Source organism: Penicillium soppii, assembly GCF_028829465.1.
Source record: "Penicillium soppii strain IBT 18220 chromosome Unknown utg000005l, whole genome shotgun sequence".
Lineage (NCBI taxonomy): Eukaryota > Fungi > Ascomycota > Eurotiomycetes > Eurotiales > Aspergillaceae > Penicillium > Penicillium soppii.
The window spans coordinates 216,633-232,398 of record NW_026643235.1 but is presented as its reverse complement, the minus strand read 5'-3'; the positions used below and the strand labels follow the sequence as shown (position 1 = coordinate 232,398).

The window sequence follows — 15,766 nt, the reverse complement described above, 5'->3', positions numbered from 1 at the left end:
TTTCAGGCGAGATATCCAGATTACTATAGCATATGAGATATCAGAAACATCCAGAAAAATCCAGCGAATTAATACTGTGAATATCTACCAACATTCTCTTAGTGCGTACACTTAGTATATTGTACTTAGTTCGTTGCTCTTGTATATACAGGTCTTGTATAAGGACCGTACAACCTATACACATAGAATTCAAAACAATCGCTATCTCTAATATCTTAATAGAAAACACTATATCCTTAACTAACAAATCTCGGGCACCAGCATAGCTGTTTCATCCAAAGAGCCCTGGGCCTAATACACAAAGTGCGTCATATCACGGCCGATCATCCAGGAACGGAACACCAAATTCATCCACTCACACCTCCTCCCTCCAACGACATTTTCCACGGTCAACCCTCCACACCTATACAGTGCTTCAATAAGAAAAACCCTTTGATGTCCTGCCACTCATCCGGAGCCCGCCACGATGGACACCACCGAACCTCGGCGCGGGGCTTCAGAGGACTCAGACCCCGACTACAGTGATCGCAGCCCCGCGTCCTTCCACGAAGCTAAACAAGAACTCCCGGATGACCTACCTAAGTCTCTAGACGACCGTCGCTCTGTGCCGGGTTTCCAACAGGAGACAGAGATGTACGATGCTTGGCAGGGTGAGTGTGGTGTTGCGGAACTCTTTCCCCGGGTCCGGGGTTGAAACAGGATGGTCGCGTGCAACTTCCTTTAGTTGCTTTCCTGTCTTCTAAGTTTAGACTAATCTTTGCTTTTGATCTAGGTCAATCGCAGTTCCTGACTACGCCGGTCGCTGCAAAACCGCTATCCTTCAGCCTAGCGCTCGACGACCACTCCCACGATCCTGAACACGAGCTGCGGGCGCACTATGGTCGCGATCTGGAAGATAGTGATGCCCGACTTATGGAAATGCTGGCTGCTCAGGCCGCTCATCGGGAGGTGGACTCGCTCACCGCGGACGAGGAGACGATTGCCGGCGATGAGAAATTGACGGATGACGAAAAGAGGGATATCCTTCAGAAGAGCTTGAATATGGCGGCTAGTAATGGGGATGTGGACCGCGTGCGAAAATTGGTTCAGGGTCAGGCTAAGACTTATGTGGATGTTAATAAGCCTGATGAGGAGGGGACTGTGCCGTTGATCTATGCCAGTTGCTTTGTGGGTGGCTCTTTTGTCTTTGGGTCTGTTTGTTGATGGTATGCTGACTGGTACAGGGCCATCACGAAGTGGTTGCTGCATTGATTGATGCTGGGGCTTTGGTTGATAGGCAAGATCGGAATCAGTGGAGTGCGCTGATGTGGGCTATGACCAATCGACACAAGACGATAGCGAAGATTTTGCTTGATCATGGAGCTTCGCCGGATATCAAGTCATCATCTGGTGGGACGGCTCTTGACTTTGCGCAGCCCGGCAGCGAGATTTCGGAATACTTGCATGAAAACGGATACAGTTTTGGCACCGATGCTATTGATGACTTCTATGACGCCGGGCTGGCCCATGGTCGCTTCGAGGAAGAAATGGCCGAAAATGAGATGAAGCGGCGGATGATGATGGAAGAGAGCGCAATCAATCTGGAGGTTGACTTGTCTAGCCTAGGGCTTGACGAGAAATTTGAGGTAAGGCGAATTTGTGAATTGCTATCGTAATACCGACTAATGTAAATTGTTTTGTTCGCTAGCCATCCGACGAGGATGAGCTCGAAGAAGAGCAGCAGGAATTTGTCTGGGACAAGTGCCTGAATGATCAGATGTTTGTCTTCCAGGACCACGAGCTGGAGCGCATTTTGGATATCATTATTACCAACATGACTCCCCAACGCTCTCCTTCCCAGAAGCCAGTCCCTGCAAATCTGCTCTTCCTCAGTGCGCGCTACGCGCACTATCATGCCAGCCCCGAATTACTCACAACTTTGCTTTCGTCTGCAATGGAAAAGATCAACGATGTCGTAGAACGGTATCAGTGGGATATGACCATGCAAGCCTTTTGGTTGTCAAATGCCACACTTCTACTCCATTATCTAAAGAAGGATGGAGGCTTGGTGGAATCCACCGTTGATTTCCAGCTTCATCTGGCGGAATTAATCAACGAGATCTTTGTCCTCATCATTCGTGATGCCGAGCGTCGAATGAACAAAGTCCTGGATGCCGCTATGCTGGACCATGAGACCATCCCTGGACTGGAGGATATTGCCTTCCAAAACGAGTGGAAGCTCTTCCGCAAAAACAAAAGCAAAAACCCAGAGCCTGACGAGAAGCGGTTCCGCCCTCCATCCCCGCGCCGTCGTGCCCAAATCTCACCCAGAAACATCACCTCATTACTATCTTCGACTCTCTTCGTACTTGATCTCTACGATGTCCACTCTGTGATCACCACTCAAATTCTCTCTCAACTTCTCTACTGGCTCAGTGCTGAGATCTTCAATCGGATCATGAGCACAAAACGTTACCTAGCACGCACCAAAGCCATGCAGATCCGCATGAACGTCTCAACGATAGAGGATTGGGCCCGCGTCAACAACAGAATACCAGAGCATTACGAAAATGGATCCACAAATAGCACCGGCGAATCCACAATCGAAGCCGCTCGAAGACACCTAGCTCCCGCCATCCAACTCCTTCAATGGTTACAGTGCTTCTCCTCACTTGGCGATGACCACGAATCCCTCGTGAACACCCTGCTCCAACTTCAACAACTCACCCCCGCCCAACTCCTGCACGCCGTCAAATCCTACCGCCCAGAAGTCGGGGAGAAGGGTCTCACCAAGCAATCAATGAAATTCCTCATCGACATGCAGCTCCATCCAGAACTTCCACACACAGAACAGCTACGAATCCAAATCGAAAAAGCTCAAGCCGAAGCCGGCTCAGGGCCCCAGTTCCTAGATTCCCGGCCAAAGACACCACCGAAGACCCAGCCCGTTGCACACTCCCCGGATACGGGTCTCTCGCCGGATGAGGCTGGGTCAAGACCTACCAGCATAGTTGCTCAAAGGAACGAAGAACGCCCAGGTGGCGGAAATAGCGTCTTCTTAGATCCTACTCTCTTCCTTCCTTTCTCTCTTCCGACCAGCACCGATATGCTGGTTAGCTATGGCGCCGGCTTCGGCGGTACGAACCGCGAACGAGCGCGAAAGTATATTCCCACTGTCCCGCCAGAGGTCCTTAGTCGCTTTGATCGGGGGGATGTATAAACGAGGCTTAATTGCCGCCTCGATGCTATATGCATATTCGTGAGATTATCTTAGATCGCATCCATGACTGCGAGTATATAATTGAATGGATTTCTTTTGTAAATATTACGATACCTATAGGTATTCGACTTCCATAGCTACAGCTACAGCTTGAGTTCGTTAACTTCCTATGTAGATATGATATCAATATCATTTGTTAGATGAGGTTCAAAATCAATTCGTATAGAGATATAAGCAATGTTCTCCTGGAACCGCGCACCAGGCGCCATGATGAACCAGCACCATTTCACTCTTACCCCGTACATCCGCCATAGATCCACCCTCCCGAAGTGGAATAAGAATACCACATTGAATGTGATCTATTTGTCATTCTCGAAAGAAGGCTCCGTCTGTCCCTGATCACCCGTATGGCTATAAGGCTTGTCATACCGCTCTTCCATCTCCTTATTATGTTGCTTGACATCGGCCGGTAGATCATCTCTCAGATTCCCATCTTGGTCTGCGAGCGGTGACTGGTTTCCGTCGCGGAGGGTGGGTTTGGCTTTGTTGGATGGGATTGGGTGGTTGGGCGAGTCTTGTTGGTGAGTTGTTTGGGAGTCATTGCCGTCGTTCTTGGTGGCGTAGCTTCGTAGAGGTGAGAATGAGGTGAGAGGCTTGTATGTTGGTGATAGTGTTGAGGTTTTGGACAAGGTTGTCCGGAGGCGCATGAAGGTCGACATTTTAATTTGGTGGGTTTGGTGTTGAATAAGCTTGATGTGGGTTGCGTTTCGGATTGAGGGGTTCGTTTGAGGAAGTTAAAGAGGTAATACACCGTTCCAATGCCTCTTTATAAGCTATGATGCTATGAAATCAGGTTTGACAAGGGGTTAATCCTAATGACGTACGGCGATGTCATGGTATACAACGCCAAGAGTTCGATCTACCTTATATCTATTTTGGGAAGTATATTATGGTAGTAGTTAGTGTCGGCAGTGTACTTGTAGAACTCATGATAATAGTCCATTAGTATCTATCTTTTCACCCTTTGAAACAAGACTCGGTCACTGCCCAACACCGTAGTGGCAAATTCCACATGCATCACCAATAAAGATATAGCTCAACGCCAAAACGCTCAATATGCTTGAACAGTACAACATCACAGAACCGCCAGTAAAAAAGAGCAAAGAATGTTCGTTCAACAGTCATACACCAACATCATTACCATGCCTGCATTATCCTCGTTCAAACACTTGCCAAATTCTTCTTTCAACATAAACCATTGATTCATAATTCCGATTCACCTGCACTATCTTCTGGCTCACGTTGGTCATGTAGAGTGCCTGGTAGACTATCCGGTACTGGAGTCAATTCTGACAGTTGTCTAGAAGAATCGGGGTTGTAAGCATGAAACTCGTAAGTAGTGTTGAAATCACTTTTTCGCCGCTTATGAGTAAACTTTGATGAATCGCGAGGTTTATCAGCTGGACCTTGTGCACTCGGATGATGTGGTGAATGAATTCCCCCATGAGATCTTGGGTCTTTCCGCTTAGTGCCGGAATTTTTTTGCTTCTGGCGAAGATGAGGTTCAACGGTGGAGAGAGCGGTACTGCCGGCCGGGACTTGTGAGCGCCGTAGATGTCGAATCGAATGCTGAGGTTCTGATGACCACTGTCCGTCGGGAGTGTAGTAGTGATATACAGCTTGTTTTCTTCCACTTCCAGTCCCATTCAAGCGGTCAGTCCCTTGTGACCGGTCGTGAGACTGGGCTGCCTGTTCCAAAGAAGCGACAAGAGGGAGGGTGTTATGGAAGGCTGCCTCCAAAATGTCAGAGGATGTTTCCGATTCATGCGGCGGGGAGTTAGCTTTCGGCGGCGACGAAGACTGATCCATTCCTGGCAGACATATCTTCGTCTTCTCAGATCGCAGTTTCGACTTACTATGAGGTACCCTTGAAGACTGTTGGAAAGGATGTTGGGGAGGCTGTTGTGGTCGGTGCGACGACTGCTGAGACAGTTGTTGTGATTGTTTAGTTTGTTGTGATTGTGATTGCTGTGTCGATGCAAGTTCTATATAGGATTGTTGGTATATCATGTTTTCCGGGCCAGACCATAGCCTCTGCACATCCTGCGATTCATATTGGGTTTGAGTAAGACGCAGGTCCTTGAACATTTCTGGGACCAAGTGTGATGGAACACCAGCGCGCAACAGATCGGATATTATTGCATGCTCGAGACGTCGTTGTTCCGATACCATATTGATCTGGCGTGTTCTCTCTTCTTCTTGTCTGCGTCTGTCCTCCTCGATCTTGGCCCTTAGCCAATCTCTCATGAGCTCTGTACCTTCCCATTCTCGTGGTAATGGAGGGACAAATGTTGGCATTGATGGTAGAGGCGGTAGTCGGATCCGGCCTTGATCTGTTGAAGGATTTGGTCTAAGTGGCGTACGTGGAAGTGATATATCACCTTCTATAGCGGGCAACATAGTCCGTGCAGGAGAGCGAGCGGAGCTATTATCAGACCCAGGGTCTTTGGTTCCATTTCCATTGGTAAGCTTCATGATGAAAATAAATTTAAACGAGAGATTTGAAGCTGTGAATAGCGGTGAATCCGTGACGCTGTCAAGATGTGAAACGACCAATGTGGTGAAGAGAAAGAGAAGAGAAGAGAGAAGAGAAGAGAGAAGAGAAGAACAGAGTACACATTTGGAAACCTCACCAACTCGCCCAGAAAGGAAAGAACTTACCTCTATTCAATACATTATGTACATAGTTATGTATGTACATATGTATTTATACTTTATATTAGAATTGTATAAATATATATGCTTCGAAAAGCACAAAATGATGGAAAGATTGAAATTCAGAAGCCAAATGAGAAAACAGAAGATAATATGTACAAACAAAAAAAGAGAAGATCTAAACACTCGACACATCTAACACGATTACATAGGTACAAGTCCCTAGTACTGTATCGGTGCCCAATGACAGTCTTTATTCGGCTGTCGAGCGAATTGAGCATGCGCAAAGCTCCAGATCCACTTCAACTGTACTTTTGAATTTTCCTAAAACAGGAGGGACTGATGCTTATACAGCACAGTCAGGGTATTAATAGTTCTACCTTCATATATATGTAGGTAAGACGTGGCTTGTCGGCTGAAGTTGCTAATATATAGATCTACCTATCCTTCATATGGATATGGACATGACATCAAAACTAAGAGCTCTACGGAGTACGGAGTAGTTCGTTTGATATTATTCGCATATTTAGCGAGATCTCCTCTCGTAATTTTTTCCCATTGTGGCTTCTTGATGGCTTGGCAATAACTCGATGTCTTCTTTGGTGTCTTTGAACGTATATGTCTTGCATAGAATTGCCCGAAATTCCAAGGTTGTGCCTGTCTTTTTTTAAAAACCTTTAGATTTACTATGAAAATTATGTGCATGTACTTGCCATGGTTGTCTATATATCCATCATATTGCAATTTATAACCAACCCAACACGAACATGAACATGCTCCTCCATTTGACCCGCTTATCTGCAGTGTGTTTGCCGCATAAGCTGACGTGCTATTCACTAATCCATGTTGGGTGAGATATCCACGATGTTGGGTTCAGCTCAAAGCCCTTGGTCAGCGTGGCCATGCCTAGTAAAAGCCCATTCACTTCCAAGGTTCTAGAGCAGCCTTGTCGGACAGGCCGAAGGACCTGCTTCTACTACTACTAGGATTACTCTAGCATTTCAGAGAAAAACAACGTTTGTTAAACTTCAATCCAGCTATCCACTATACATTTCCAGATTCCAGGCTTAGTGGTCGAAGCCAACCAGCAAAGATAAAACCATAAACACATTGAGGTAGTATGATGGTGTCTCATGGGCATTATTCGTCCTGCGCAAATGTTTTTTTGTCCTTTTTCGTTTTTAATAAATTATGACTCGCGTGTCCGTAATTTCGGCTCTCGGACACAAATCAATCAAGTCCATGCGTCAAAATCAATGCTGTGGATGAGATTTAGCTGACTGGCAGCTTGGCCATATCGCCCTTTCCGCCCTTGATCCATTCGGGATCGACCAGACGCTCACGCTCCGCGTACAGTTGCTTGTAGGCACCGCGGATGGTTCCATCGCTGACGTGTGCAACTTGGGAAATCTCCTTGGCGGACTTGCCGTGGCCCATGAGGAATGATGCCATGTAAATACAGGCTGCCACGATGGACAGGGGAGATCGTCCGGCCAAGTCGCCCATGGCAGTGACGCGATCCGAAAGCGAAACGGAGACACTGGTGACCTGGTAAGGGAGATCAAGAAGGTTGCAGAAACGGTTGCACAGGTCGCTGGGCTTGGTGGAAGTAGTAGCGTTGTAGTCGCCAGCAGCGTTGTGAGTCTCGCCGCTCGACAAAGCGGCCTGATACCGCTCAACGTTCTGAGTGGTGAAGAACTTCTCCAAGGCCTTATAGATTCGACCAATTTCTTTGCGGGTAACCTTGGTCACGGCAAAGATTTCGGTAAATGTACGGGGGACCTTGCACTGGCGGCAGGCGATGAAGATGCATCCGGCAATAATGACTTCCTGAGACTTGCCTTTGAAGGCCTTGGCGTCATCTACCATCTTAAAGAGATACTTGGCAGTATCAGCAACAGTCTTCTGGATGTTGAAACCGTCGCACAGAGCACCGATTTCCTTGTAAGCTGCCAGGAGTTGCTTGTTTGCCTTCTCGCCCGACTGCTTGTTCTGGGCGCGGTACAGGTCGCGAGCGCGGCCTGATCCTCCACTTGCGATGGATGTCTCCAGCTGCGCTCCGTTGAGTAAAGGGTTCGAGGCATCTCCGACACGGGAGGGATCATCGTTGTTTTGATCATCGTTGGAGAAGGTACGCCATTCGGAATGCACGTCGATCTCACGGTCCGCAAGTACAAGACCACAAGAACCGCAGACAGTCTCATGGGAGTCGGGGAATTCCAAGTTGGGAGGATCCTCCTTGCATTCAGGGCAGAGAAGGTGAGCGGAGAGGTTTTTCTTCCAAGCAGGCGCAGCCTCGGTCTTCGCAATCACGGGAGTAGCCATTTTTGACACTTTCAAGTAACTTTCGATTCTTTCGTGGCCTCTTTTTGCGAGTTTTCTTGCGGAAGAATTCAGATTAAATTTCTTTTTATAACAGCGGACGAAAAGCGGCGAATACAGCTTGACGGCGATTGCGGAAAGAGAGGAAGTGGGACACCTGTGAGAAGCGCCTCAACAGGGGAAGAGGAGCACAATGACAATGTAAGAATGAGGATGTGGTCTGCGTAAGGCTACTGTCTTGTGCGGTCATGTTAGCCTAGTCCAGATCAACTTCCTTGTCCCCAGTGGGGCAACCATGGCAACTATATTCTCAAACAACGCCATGCAAAGAATCGAGTCGGATAGCAAGGTTTGTTTTACCTGATAGAGATCAGAGCCCTCGGGTGTGGAGTACCCCCAGTCGTAACAGAGCCTTCACCAGTCTGCGCTTTCGGTAAGAAAGTGGAACAGAAACCTCAACTCAGCTTGTCCAGGTTGAACCAGTCAAGGTCTCCGCAAGAGGTCTCTCACGAAAAATAGGAACGAGCTGAGGATGAGAACCAGAAGAAGCCAAGGACTGGGGGAGAGAGGGTGACAAAGAGGGTGAGGTGAGGCTCCAGGATGGAAGTCGTCTGTCCGTAGGCCGCGGTCAAATGGGGCTTGGGTAAGCAGATCACGTGGATACTGAGATCTGATTGGCCAGTGAAGTATAGAAGGCCTTTCTTGACGAATTAAGTGTTTTTCCTTGTTCTCTTTGCTCTCTGTCTATGTAATGGATACTTAATTTATTAGTGAAACGGGTCAAGAGTCAAGAAAAGAATATGCTCATTACCCAACCCAATAGAACAACACACTGAATGTGAGCAATATCTTCTAACAAGCTGTGCGTAGAGAAGTAATAGCCATTGATGGTTCCCAACTACTCCTGACTCCAGTGACCATATTTGATTTCTATATTACATATGTATATTGCAATTTCCATTTACTTCAGTCTAAGTCAATGTCCAAAATCATTAGAAACCATCTTCACCAAGAGGTATAATGGTGAAAACCTGGAGAGACTCGGGAACAACATGGCCCGTGGTTAGTCAGCATGCCAAGAAACCTTTCCGAACAGAAGTCGTCTCAACCTCCAACTTCACGGAAAGACGGATCAGATCTATCCTATTGAGAACCACGCCTCATCTCTCATCTACACCCCCAGTCAAGATGATGTCTCAATCTCTCCGGGCCTCGGTGAATTCTACCCTATACCAAGTTATTTTTTATGACCCGCAACTGACGTGAATCCAGCGCGCCATCTTCTCCCGTGCCTCTCGGCAACAGGTCTCGGTCGCTCGCCGCACCTTCCTGACCTCCGCTGTCCGCCAGGGTATGTACTGACTCGAGCAATTTGCTTGAATTGAATTCATTGCGAATAATCTCTACTATACTCGGACGCACTCGCTAACCCGTGCCCCCCTTCAGCCGACCCCGTCCAGGACCTTTACCTCCGCGAGCTCAAGGCTTTCAAGCCTACTCCCATCAAGGCCGGTGACGCCGATGAGCACGTCCAGAAGTTCTCCGCCCCCGCTGCCCCCAAGTCCCCCGAGGAGGCCAACCTTGCCAGCGAACTTTCCGCCTACGAGAGCCAGGAGGTCGAGGTTGAGGGTCAGGCCGCCGCTGGCGAGGCCGCCCCTGTTGAGGAGAGCTGGTTCGAGGAGGACGAGGAGGCTCCCGCCGCCCACTAAAGCGCTCTTTCCTTTTTCTTTAGCAAGGTCTGGGGAGATATGGGGGGATGGGCTCTATATGCCTATGGCGCAACTGTGGCCGCCTCTCGGGTCCTGAAGCTTGTAAATTAGACCACACATTTGAATGTTGAGACTTCTTTTTTCATTTGTTTTTTGTTTGCTGCCCATAAACAGCTTAGCTTTGAGCTACGTGGGGTGATTTGTGTCAGATGCGGGTGCAACCCTCTTCAGGCTTCAACCTGGTTTTGGTGCGACGTGAGCAACAGAACTCGTAACTTCTATCCTGCTTGAAATCATGTGGTAGTAAACATCACAACCATCTGGGATTGAATCTATACGGCGATCCTATATGTTTTAAACAAGAGGCCGCTGCCTGTGGATCATAGATGGTATAGTCGGACATATTCAGACTGGCTAATGGCTTAACTCGGGGAAATAGTTACAAGGACCAATCATTTGGTCTTGCATGACGCCCACGCAATAAACCACTATTTTTTTGGTCAGCGTATAGAATATCAATATTGTACGGCTACTCCGTACAGATGGCTATATCAAAATACAGTGAATACAGTGCATATGATTATTGACACTAATTCGGCTCTACCGCTGCACCCGATAGATCAACTTGTAGCTCCATGAAGATCATGAACGCGTTGTGATCGATCTGATGTGTTTATTTCACATTCCTATCCTGAACCTAATCTATCAGATGTAGCAAATGCTCTCCGGGGGGAAGGAAAGGATATAAATAAGTATACGACATCCCTAGATTGGCCGTCAACAAAGAAAGGCAGAAAACAAAACTATTAAAGTACTATTGCCGGATGATTGCCTAGTCACTCCACCCTACTGTTGAACTTTGGACCTGATTTACCAAGCAGGGGGTGATGATGAGGACATTGGCCAAGTTCTTGTGCAATGTGACCCATGGCGTGTTCGACAGGGTATATACGTTGTAGGGACTTATAGGGGTATAATAATAGATAGGTGAAAATAAAAGTTATATTCATGTCAATTCAAGCATCATATTTATACTACGTAAGTATTTTGAAAATCGGATACAACTTACTGTATAGAGCATATACTCGAAAGGGACTGATGAACAAGGCAGCAAGATAGTCATGATTTTGTGAATTTAAGATTTTCTAAAGTGATGAAGTGATGACTTCAGAAAATAACTGGAATGCGAATGATTTCGGAAATTAGTTGAATCAGGGCTGATGGTTGATAGGCGACATTCCCTATTACACCTAAACACCTAAACATTCTTAGGCCAAGAATGGGATGCGAGGGCCATAAAAGATGAGAGATGTAAGTAGAGTCATAATCCAGTCGGTGAATTATGCCCTTTTATCTTCCGGAGAGGATGCGATTGGTTCTATCGCTTGAAGAGACCTTACAATTGGGGCTGAAAAGTCCCTAGTTCTTGTGAATCAGCCGTATGGCGTAGAACATGGCCTCGAACTAGGATGACATGGCTAACGGAATTGCTACATTTGAGTAGATATGTACTCTGCATATACTATATAGGTTAGTATTCGCGAGAGAAGAGAGTAGAAGAAGAAGAAGAAGAAAAAGAAGAGAGGAAAGTGGAGAATATAATCAGTGTCTCACTCTAAAAGAAACACATTTAATGAAATATGCTAATACTAATTATAATATGACCATGCCTATAGGTAACAAGATAACTGACATAACTAGTTACGGAGTATAGTTAACTATTTATTATACACAGATAGGATAATGTTATTGTCGTTAGAAAAAAAAAAGATTAGTCGCCCCTCATGGTCAACTTGTAATCTCTTGAAACTCTTGAAACTCTTCTCACTTTTAAGCGCTACCCCTTCCTCTCTCTTCCTCCTCACTTCCCGTCTTTTCTCTCTGTGCGTGCAAAGGCCCTTTGACCCTTAAAGGGAATTTAACAACCCGCCGATCACTTGCTCCATCGGTGTGGCTTCCTACCTGCATAGACGATCTATCCACCCCCCGTCACCGACTACCGATGTTACTCCCATATTATTAAGTCGTTCGCTATCCCGAGACCAGGTCCACTACTCTCTACTTCTTGTCTTCTTATCTTTGCTTTACTCTTCTCGTTTGTGAAGCGCCTTTTGTGTTTCTTGTTTGTCCTTACCCAAATGCTGCGCCCCTAACCACTTCGACCAACAACCCCCTCCCCAAAAGGTGTGCAGAGGAGCTGGTCTTCTCTACACTCAGCGTCGTCAAATCCTTTTTAATTTTTATTCTTTTTGTTTTTTATCGAAAAAGGGGGAAATGACCAGATCATAACTCTTAAATCCAATTTGCCCAGACAATGTCTTCGCCCTCTCCCGAGACACAGAGCTACACGAACGATGAGACCCCCGAGCTCTCTCGCGCGGCCAGCTATACCGATCTCCATAGCCAAATCACCTCAGAACCCAGTTTAAGGCGCACCTTCTCCGATTATGCTGTTCCAACCTTGGCAGAGTCACTTACAAAGGAAAGCGTCGCTGCGGGGAAGGACATTCTCCGTCGGACCTCTCTACGCTCCAAGGACAAGGGCAAGGACAAGGTCACTGTCTCACGTTTCACATTGTCGTCATCGGAGGACTTAAAAGACACAGAAGCAATTGTCCCCGAAACCAGGGCCCCAGAGCCAGCTGCGCGCCCATCAAAGAGTCGCTCCATGTCCGGAAGAATAGTGAGCCTGGCTAGAAAACCATGGAGCTCCTCTTCTCGATCCCCCTCTCCCTCCGCGAAAAGATCTAAACAGCAAGATTCCCAATCTCCGACTCGATTCGGCCGAAAAACGGACGATGAGCAGTCTCAACCTTCTCGCAAGCGAACAATTCTCTACAAACGCCCGCGCCGGCCCATGCTCGCTGTTGTGGCAAAGGGCCCCGAAGACAGCCCCGGCTCCCCGAGCAGCCCATCTGGAAATTCGCTACGCCACCGGTCTTCGTTTGAGAAATTCACTGCATCGCTTTCTGTGTCGACTCCTGTCTTACCACCCATGCCCAAGGGAGCTGCAGAGACGGCTGCGGCGTATGCGAACGGCAGCGCTGAAGTTTCCAAGAAAAAGGACGAGCTTTGGGGTGTCTTCCGCGGTCTAGAGGCGGACTTCCAGAAGTAGGCGCTACTACCTGAAGTTCTCGTGCTGCAATTACTGACTCTGGACAGGTTTCAATCTAAATCCATCTCCCTCAAAGCCAATGTCATTCGCTCTTCCCTCCTCCCCTTTCTCGGCCGCCATCACCTTCATGCATCATGCAAGAACCTCAGACCGGAAGACTTGGACCGCCGAGTCAATATTCTGAATAAGTGGTGGATTGGAATGCTGGAGATGCTCAACGGGAAAAACAACCAGTCTATCTCAGGAACCGACAGACCCGTCTTTTTGGAAGCGATTGTAGGCATCATGGCTCGGCCAGAATGGCGCATCCCTTTCCCAATGGCTCGACAAGGCAGTGGACCGACAGACTCTTTGAAATATGCCTCAACATCGGTCTCGGAATCGTCGGACGGCTCAGGCTCCTCAGGCTCCGATTTTCTCGTTGAATCGATCCATCACAATATTCGGAACATCTTCATTCAAAACTTGCTATCTCAAATGGCTTTCGTGGTTGAGCGCATGTCGATGAGACATGCGCCCGCTAGTTTAGTCGCATTTTGCGGAAAGGCCTGCGCTTACGCCTTCTTCTTCTGTCCCGGAATTGCTGATATATTGGTTCGCTTGTGGTGCACACCTCCTAACATGTTCCGACGCATCTTATCAGAGTCCGCTGGCTCCAGAACTGGTAACATGCGCGCATATACCCAAGAGCTTTCTTTATGCTTCCCTCCCGCTCTTCGCCCACTCGCTTTCCACTCACAAGCACCTCTGCTACGATATCTGCGCCAGAAACCAGATGCCCCGTTGAACACTACTCATATCAACTGGAATCGTCCATGGATCACACGTTGGGCCGGCCGTGACACGGATCTGTTCTTTGTCTTTGTGAAATACATTCACATCTTATATGCTGAGTATATTCCCCCGGAAACTGAGAAAGCGAAGCGAATCTTGTCACCCGGCTTGTTGTTGGTTCATGCGCAACTCTTGCTGGTCCTGGAGGATACCATCTACAAGCAGTCGGCACAGCAAACAACTGAAAATCCCCACTCCGCTGCTGCTATCACCTTTGACGATTTCATCGAGTCGCCGGACGCCTCAGCTTCCTCTCAACATCTTCGTAGCGGCAGCAATAGTCATCGATCAATGGCTGAAAATCGTTTGATTATCCTTCTTCGCGATTTGCTCTCTGAATCATCAGCCGAACCGAACCGTGCTCGGCTTTTGTTCGCTGAATCCTTCTGTGGTATCATCAAAGCCGCAGCGCAGAAGACATCGCTCTTCGATCACAATGCTTGTTTTTTGCTGTGTGATTTCCTCGAGGAGGTTATTCCAATCATCACTCGTTATGCCCAATCAATTGAAACAGAACTCTTTGACTGGAGTTTTTGGCTCGAGGTTTGTCGGCAGATGATGCAGAGCCATAACTCACTCACCGAGGTCCGAGTGTTTTCCTTCCTCTTCTGCATCTGGGGTACCTGGATTGCAACAGAGGAAAGGAAAGCTTCTCTCTGTCTGGACTTCCTGTTGCATGAACCGATCTTCTACCACTATTTCACTCACTGGAGTCCAATGGTACGTGCATATTTCCACCGTCTATTGTGCTGGAGGGTCGGGCGGTTCAACACCGATCCGTCGTCACTTGATTCCATGGTCTATGAGACCCTTTCAGATCGTCTCCTGCGGGTTTGGGAGTACTACATCGGGTTCCAATCCAAAGCTGAAGAGGATATGACTGCTCCCTTATCTTCTGCTCCTTGTACTCCGGCCCCAGGCAGAAGAATTATTATCATCCGATGCGACAATCACCTGTCTCCCGTCAATTTGTTCGTCAGCTTTGACCGAGTCGTCCCTCCTGTTCCTTCAGATCAACTCATGTCACACCGCCGAACGGGCTCGGCAGACTCGGCTGGCTCAGATGGCCCACCTTCAAAAAGACGCTGGGGGATTTTCAAATCCATGTTCGGAAGCTCTTCCAGCTCACGCCCTACCGACGGCGTACCCAGCAGCAACAGCTCCGATGATTCTGAGAACGGCATCCCAGATCCAACAGTGACTTCAGACAGCAAATGTCTCGAGGACCACGACCAAACCCCAACAACCAGCGCAGAGGAGCTCGTCCGCCCCAAGACTCCCCACCAGCCATTCTTCTTCAAGTTCTCCCTAGAATGGATGGATCGCCCACAATGGCCTACGAAGAACAAACGCCTCTTCACACCCTGTCTTCCCGTTGCATCCCAATTGCACGTCGAGCACCGCCGTTCTCCAGATAAATCCGACTACGACACTGCTTCTGAGAACCCCGCCATATCAGATACCGAAAGCGACGGCAAAGTTTCAGATCCAGGTCTCAATACTTCCCAAGATACCCCTACCCAACCTACCTCGGACGCCTGGCCTAGGTCTCCAACTACAAAGAACTCACCTCTCCCCGAAATTCCCTCCCAACCTACCCACGACTACCTCGTGCCCAGCAAATATGCAGGCCGCGCTCTAGCAGAATGGGCCCACATTGTCTCCGAATGCGATAGTTTCTTCGCTCGCCGTCGTGATGAGGGCGTCCCTACCGACCGAATGGTCGAAACTCCTACTCTGGGCGTAGAAAGTTTCCGCAAATAGTATTCCCAATCATCGGCAGTTATAGAAGCGTGACATGTTCAAGCAGATGTCTGTTTTAAAATGTTTCGGGTCATTCTTCCTCTTTTTTTCACCTTTCTTCTTCGTGTG

At 48.0% G+C, this 15,766-nt stretch overlaps 6 protein-coding genes across 6 annotated transcripts; 3 read left to right on the top strand and 3 right to left on the bottom strand.

The window, feature by feature from the left end:
- Positions 1-466: 466 nt before the first annotated feature.
- Positions 467-3,199, top strand: N7529_005508 (uncharacterized protein; the record flags this gene model as incomplete). Its single annotated transcript, XM_057241035.1, has 4 exons — positions 467-650; positions 773-1,167; positions 1,224-1,625; positions 1,688-3,199. 4 exons carry the CDS (start codon positions 467-469, stop codon positions 3,197-3,199), a joined length of 2,493 nt encoding a protein of 830 aa, XP_057096394.1.
- A 359-nt stretch (positions 3,200-3,558) lies between these two features.
- On the bottom strand, positions 3,559-3,918 carry N7529_005507 (uncharacterized protein; the record flags this gene model as incomplete). Its single annotated transcript, XM_057241034.1, has 1 exon — positions 3,559-3,918. The coding sequence occupies one exon, from the start codon at positions 3,916-3,918 to the stop codon at positions 3,559-3,561; it is 360 nt and encodes a 119-aa protein (XP_057096393.1).
- A 544-nt stretch (positions 3,919-4,462) lies between these two features.
- Positions 4,463-5,734, bottom strand: N7529_005506 (uncharacterized protein; the record flags this gene model as incomplete). The annotated part of the gene is made up of 2 exons (XM_057241033.1): positions 4,463-5,592; positions 5,623-5,734. The coding sequence occupies 2 exons, from the start codon at positions 5,732-5,734 to the stop codon at positions 4,463-4,465; spliced, it is 1,242 nt and encodes a 413-aa protein (XP_057096392.1).
- Positions 5,735-7,186: 1,452 nt separating this feature from the next.
- On the bottom strand, positions 7,187-8,239 carry N7529_005505 (transcription factor SUA7; the record flags this gene model as incomplete). The annotated part of the gene is made up of 1 exon (XM_057241032.1): positions 7,187-8,239. One exon carries the CDS (start codon positions 8,237-8,239, stop codon positions 7,187-7,189), a length of 1,053 nt encoding a protein of 350 aa, XP_057096391.1.
- Positions 8,240-9,424: 1,185 nt separating this feature from the next.
- On the top strand, positions 9,425-9,945 carry N7529_005504 (ATP synthase subunit H; the record flags this gene model as incomplete). Its single annotated transcript, XM_057241031.1, has 3 exons — positions 9,425-9,451; positions 9,509-9,587; positions 9,683-9,945. The coding sequence occupies 3 exons, from the start codon at positions 9,425-9,427 to the stop codon at positions 9,943-9,945; spliced, it is 369 nt and encodes a 122-aa protein (XP_057096390.1).
- A 2,314-nt stretch (positions 9,946-12,259) lies between these two features.
- Positions 12,260-15,658, top strand: N7529_005503 (DUF1765 domain-containing protein; the record flags this gene model as incomplete). The annotated part of the gene is made up of 2 exons (XM_057241030.1): positions 12,260-13,056; positions 13,108-15,658. The coding sequence occupies 2 exons, from the start codon at positions 12,260-12,262 to the stop codon at positions 15,656-15,658; spliced, it is 3,348 nt and encodes a 1,115-aa protein (XP_057096389.1).
- Positions 15,659-15,766: the final 108 nt, after the last annotated feature.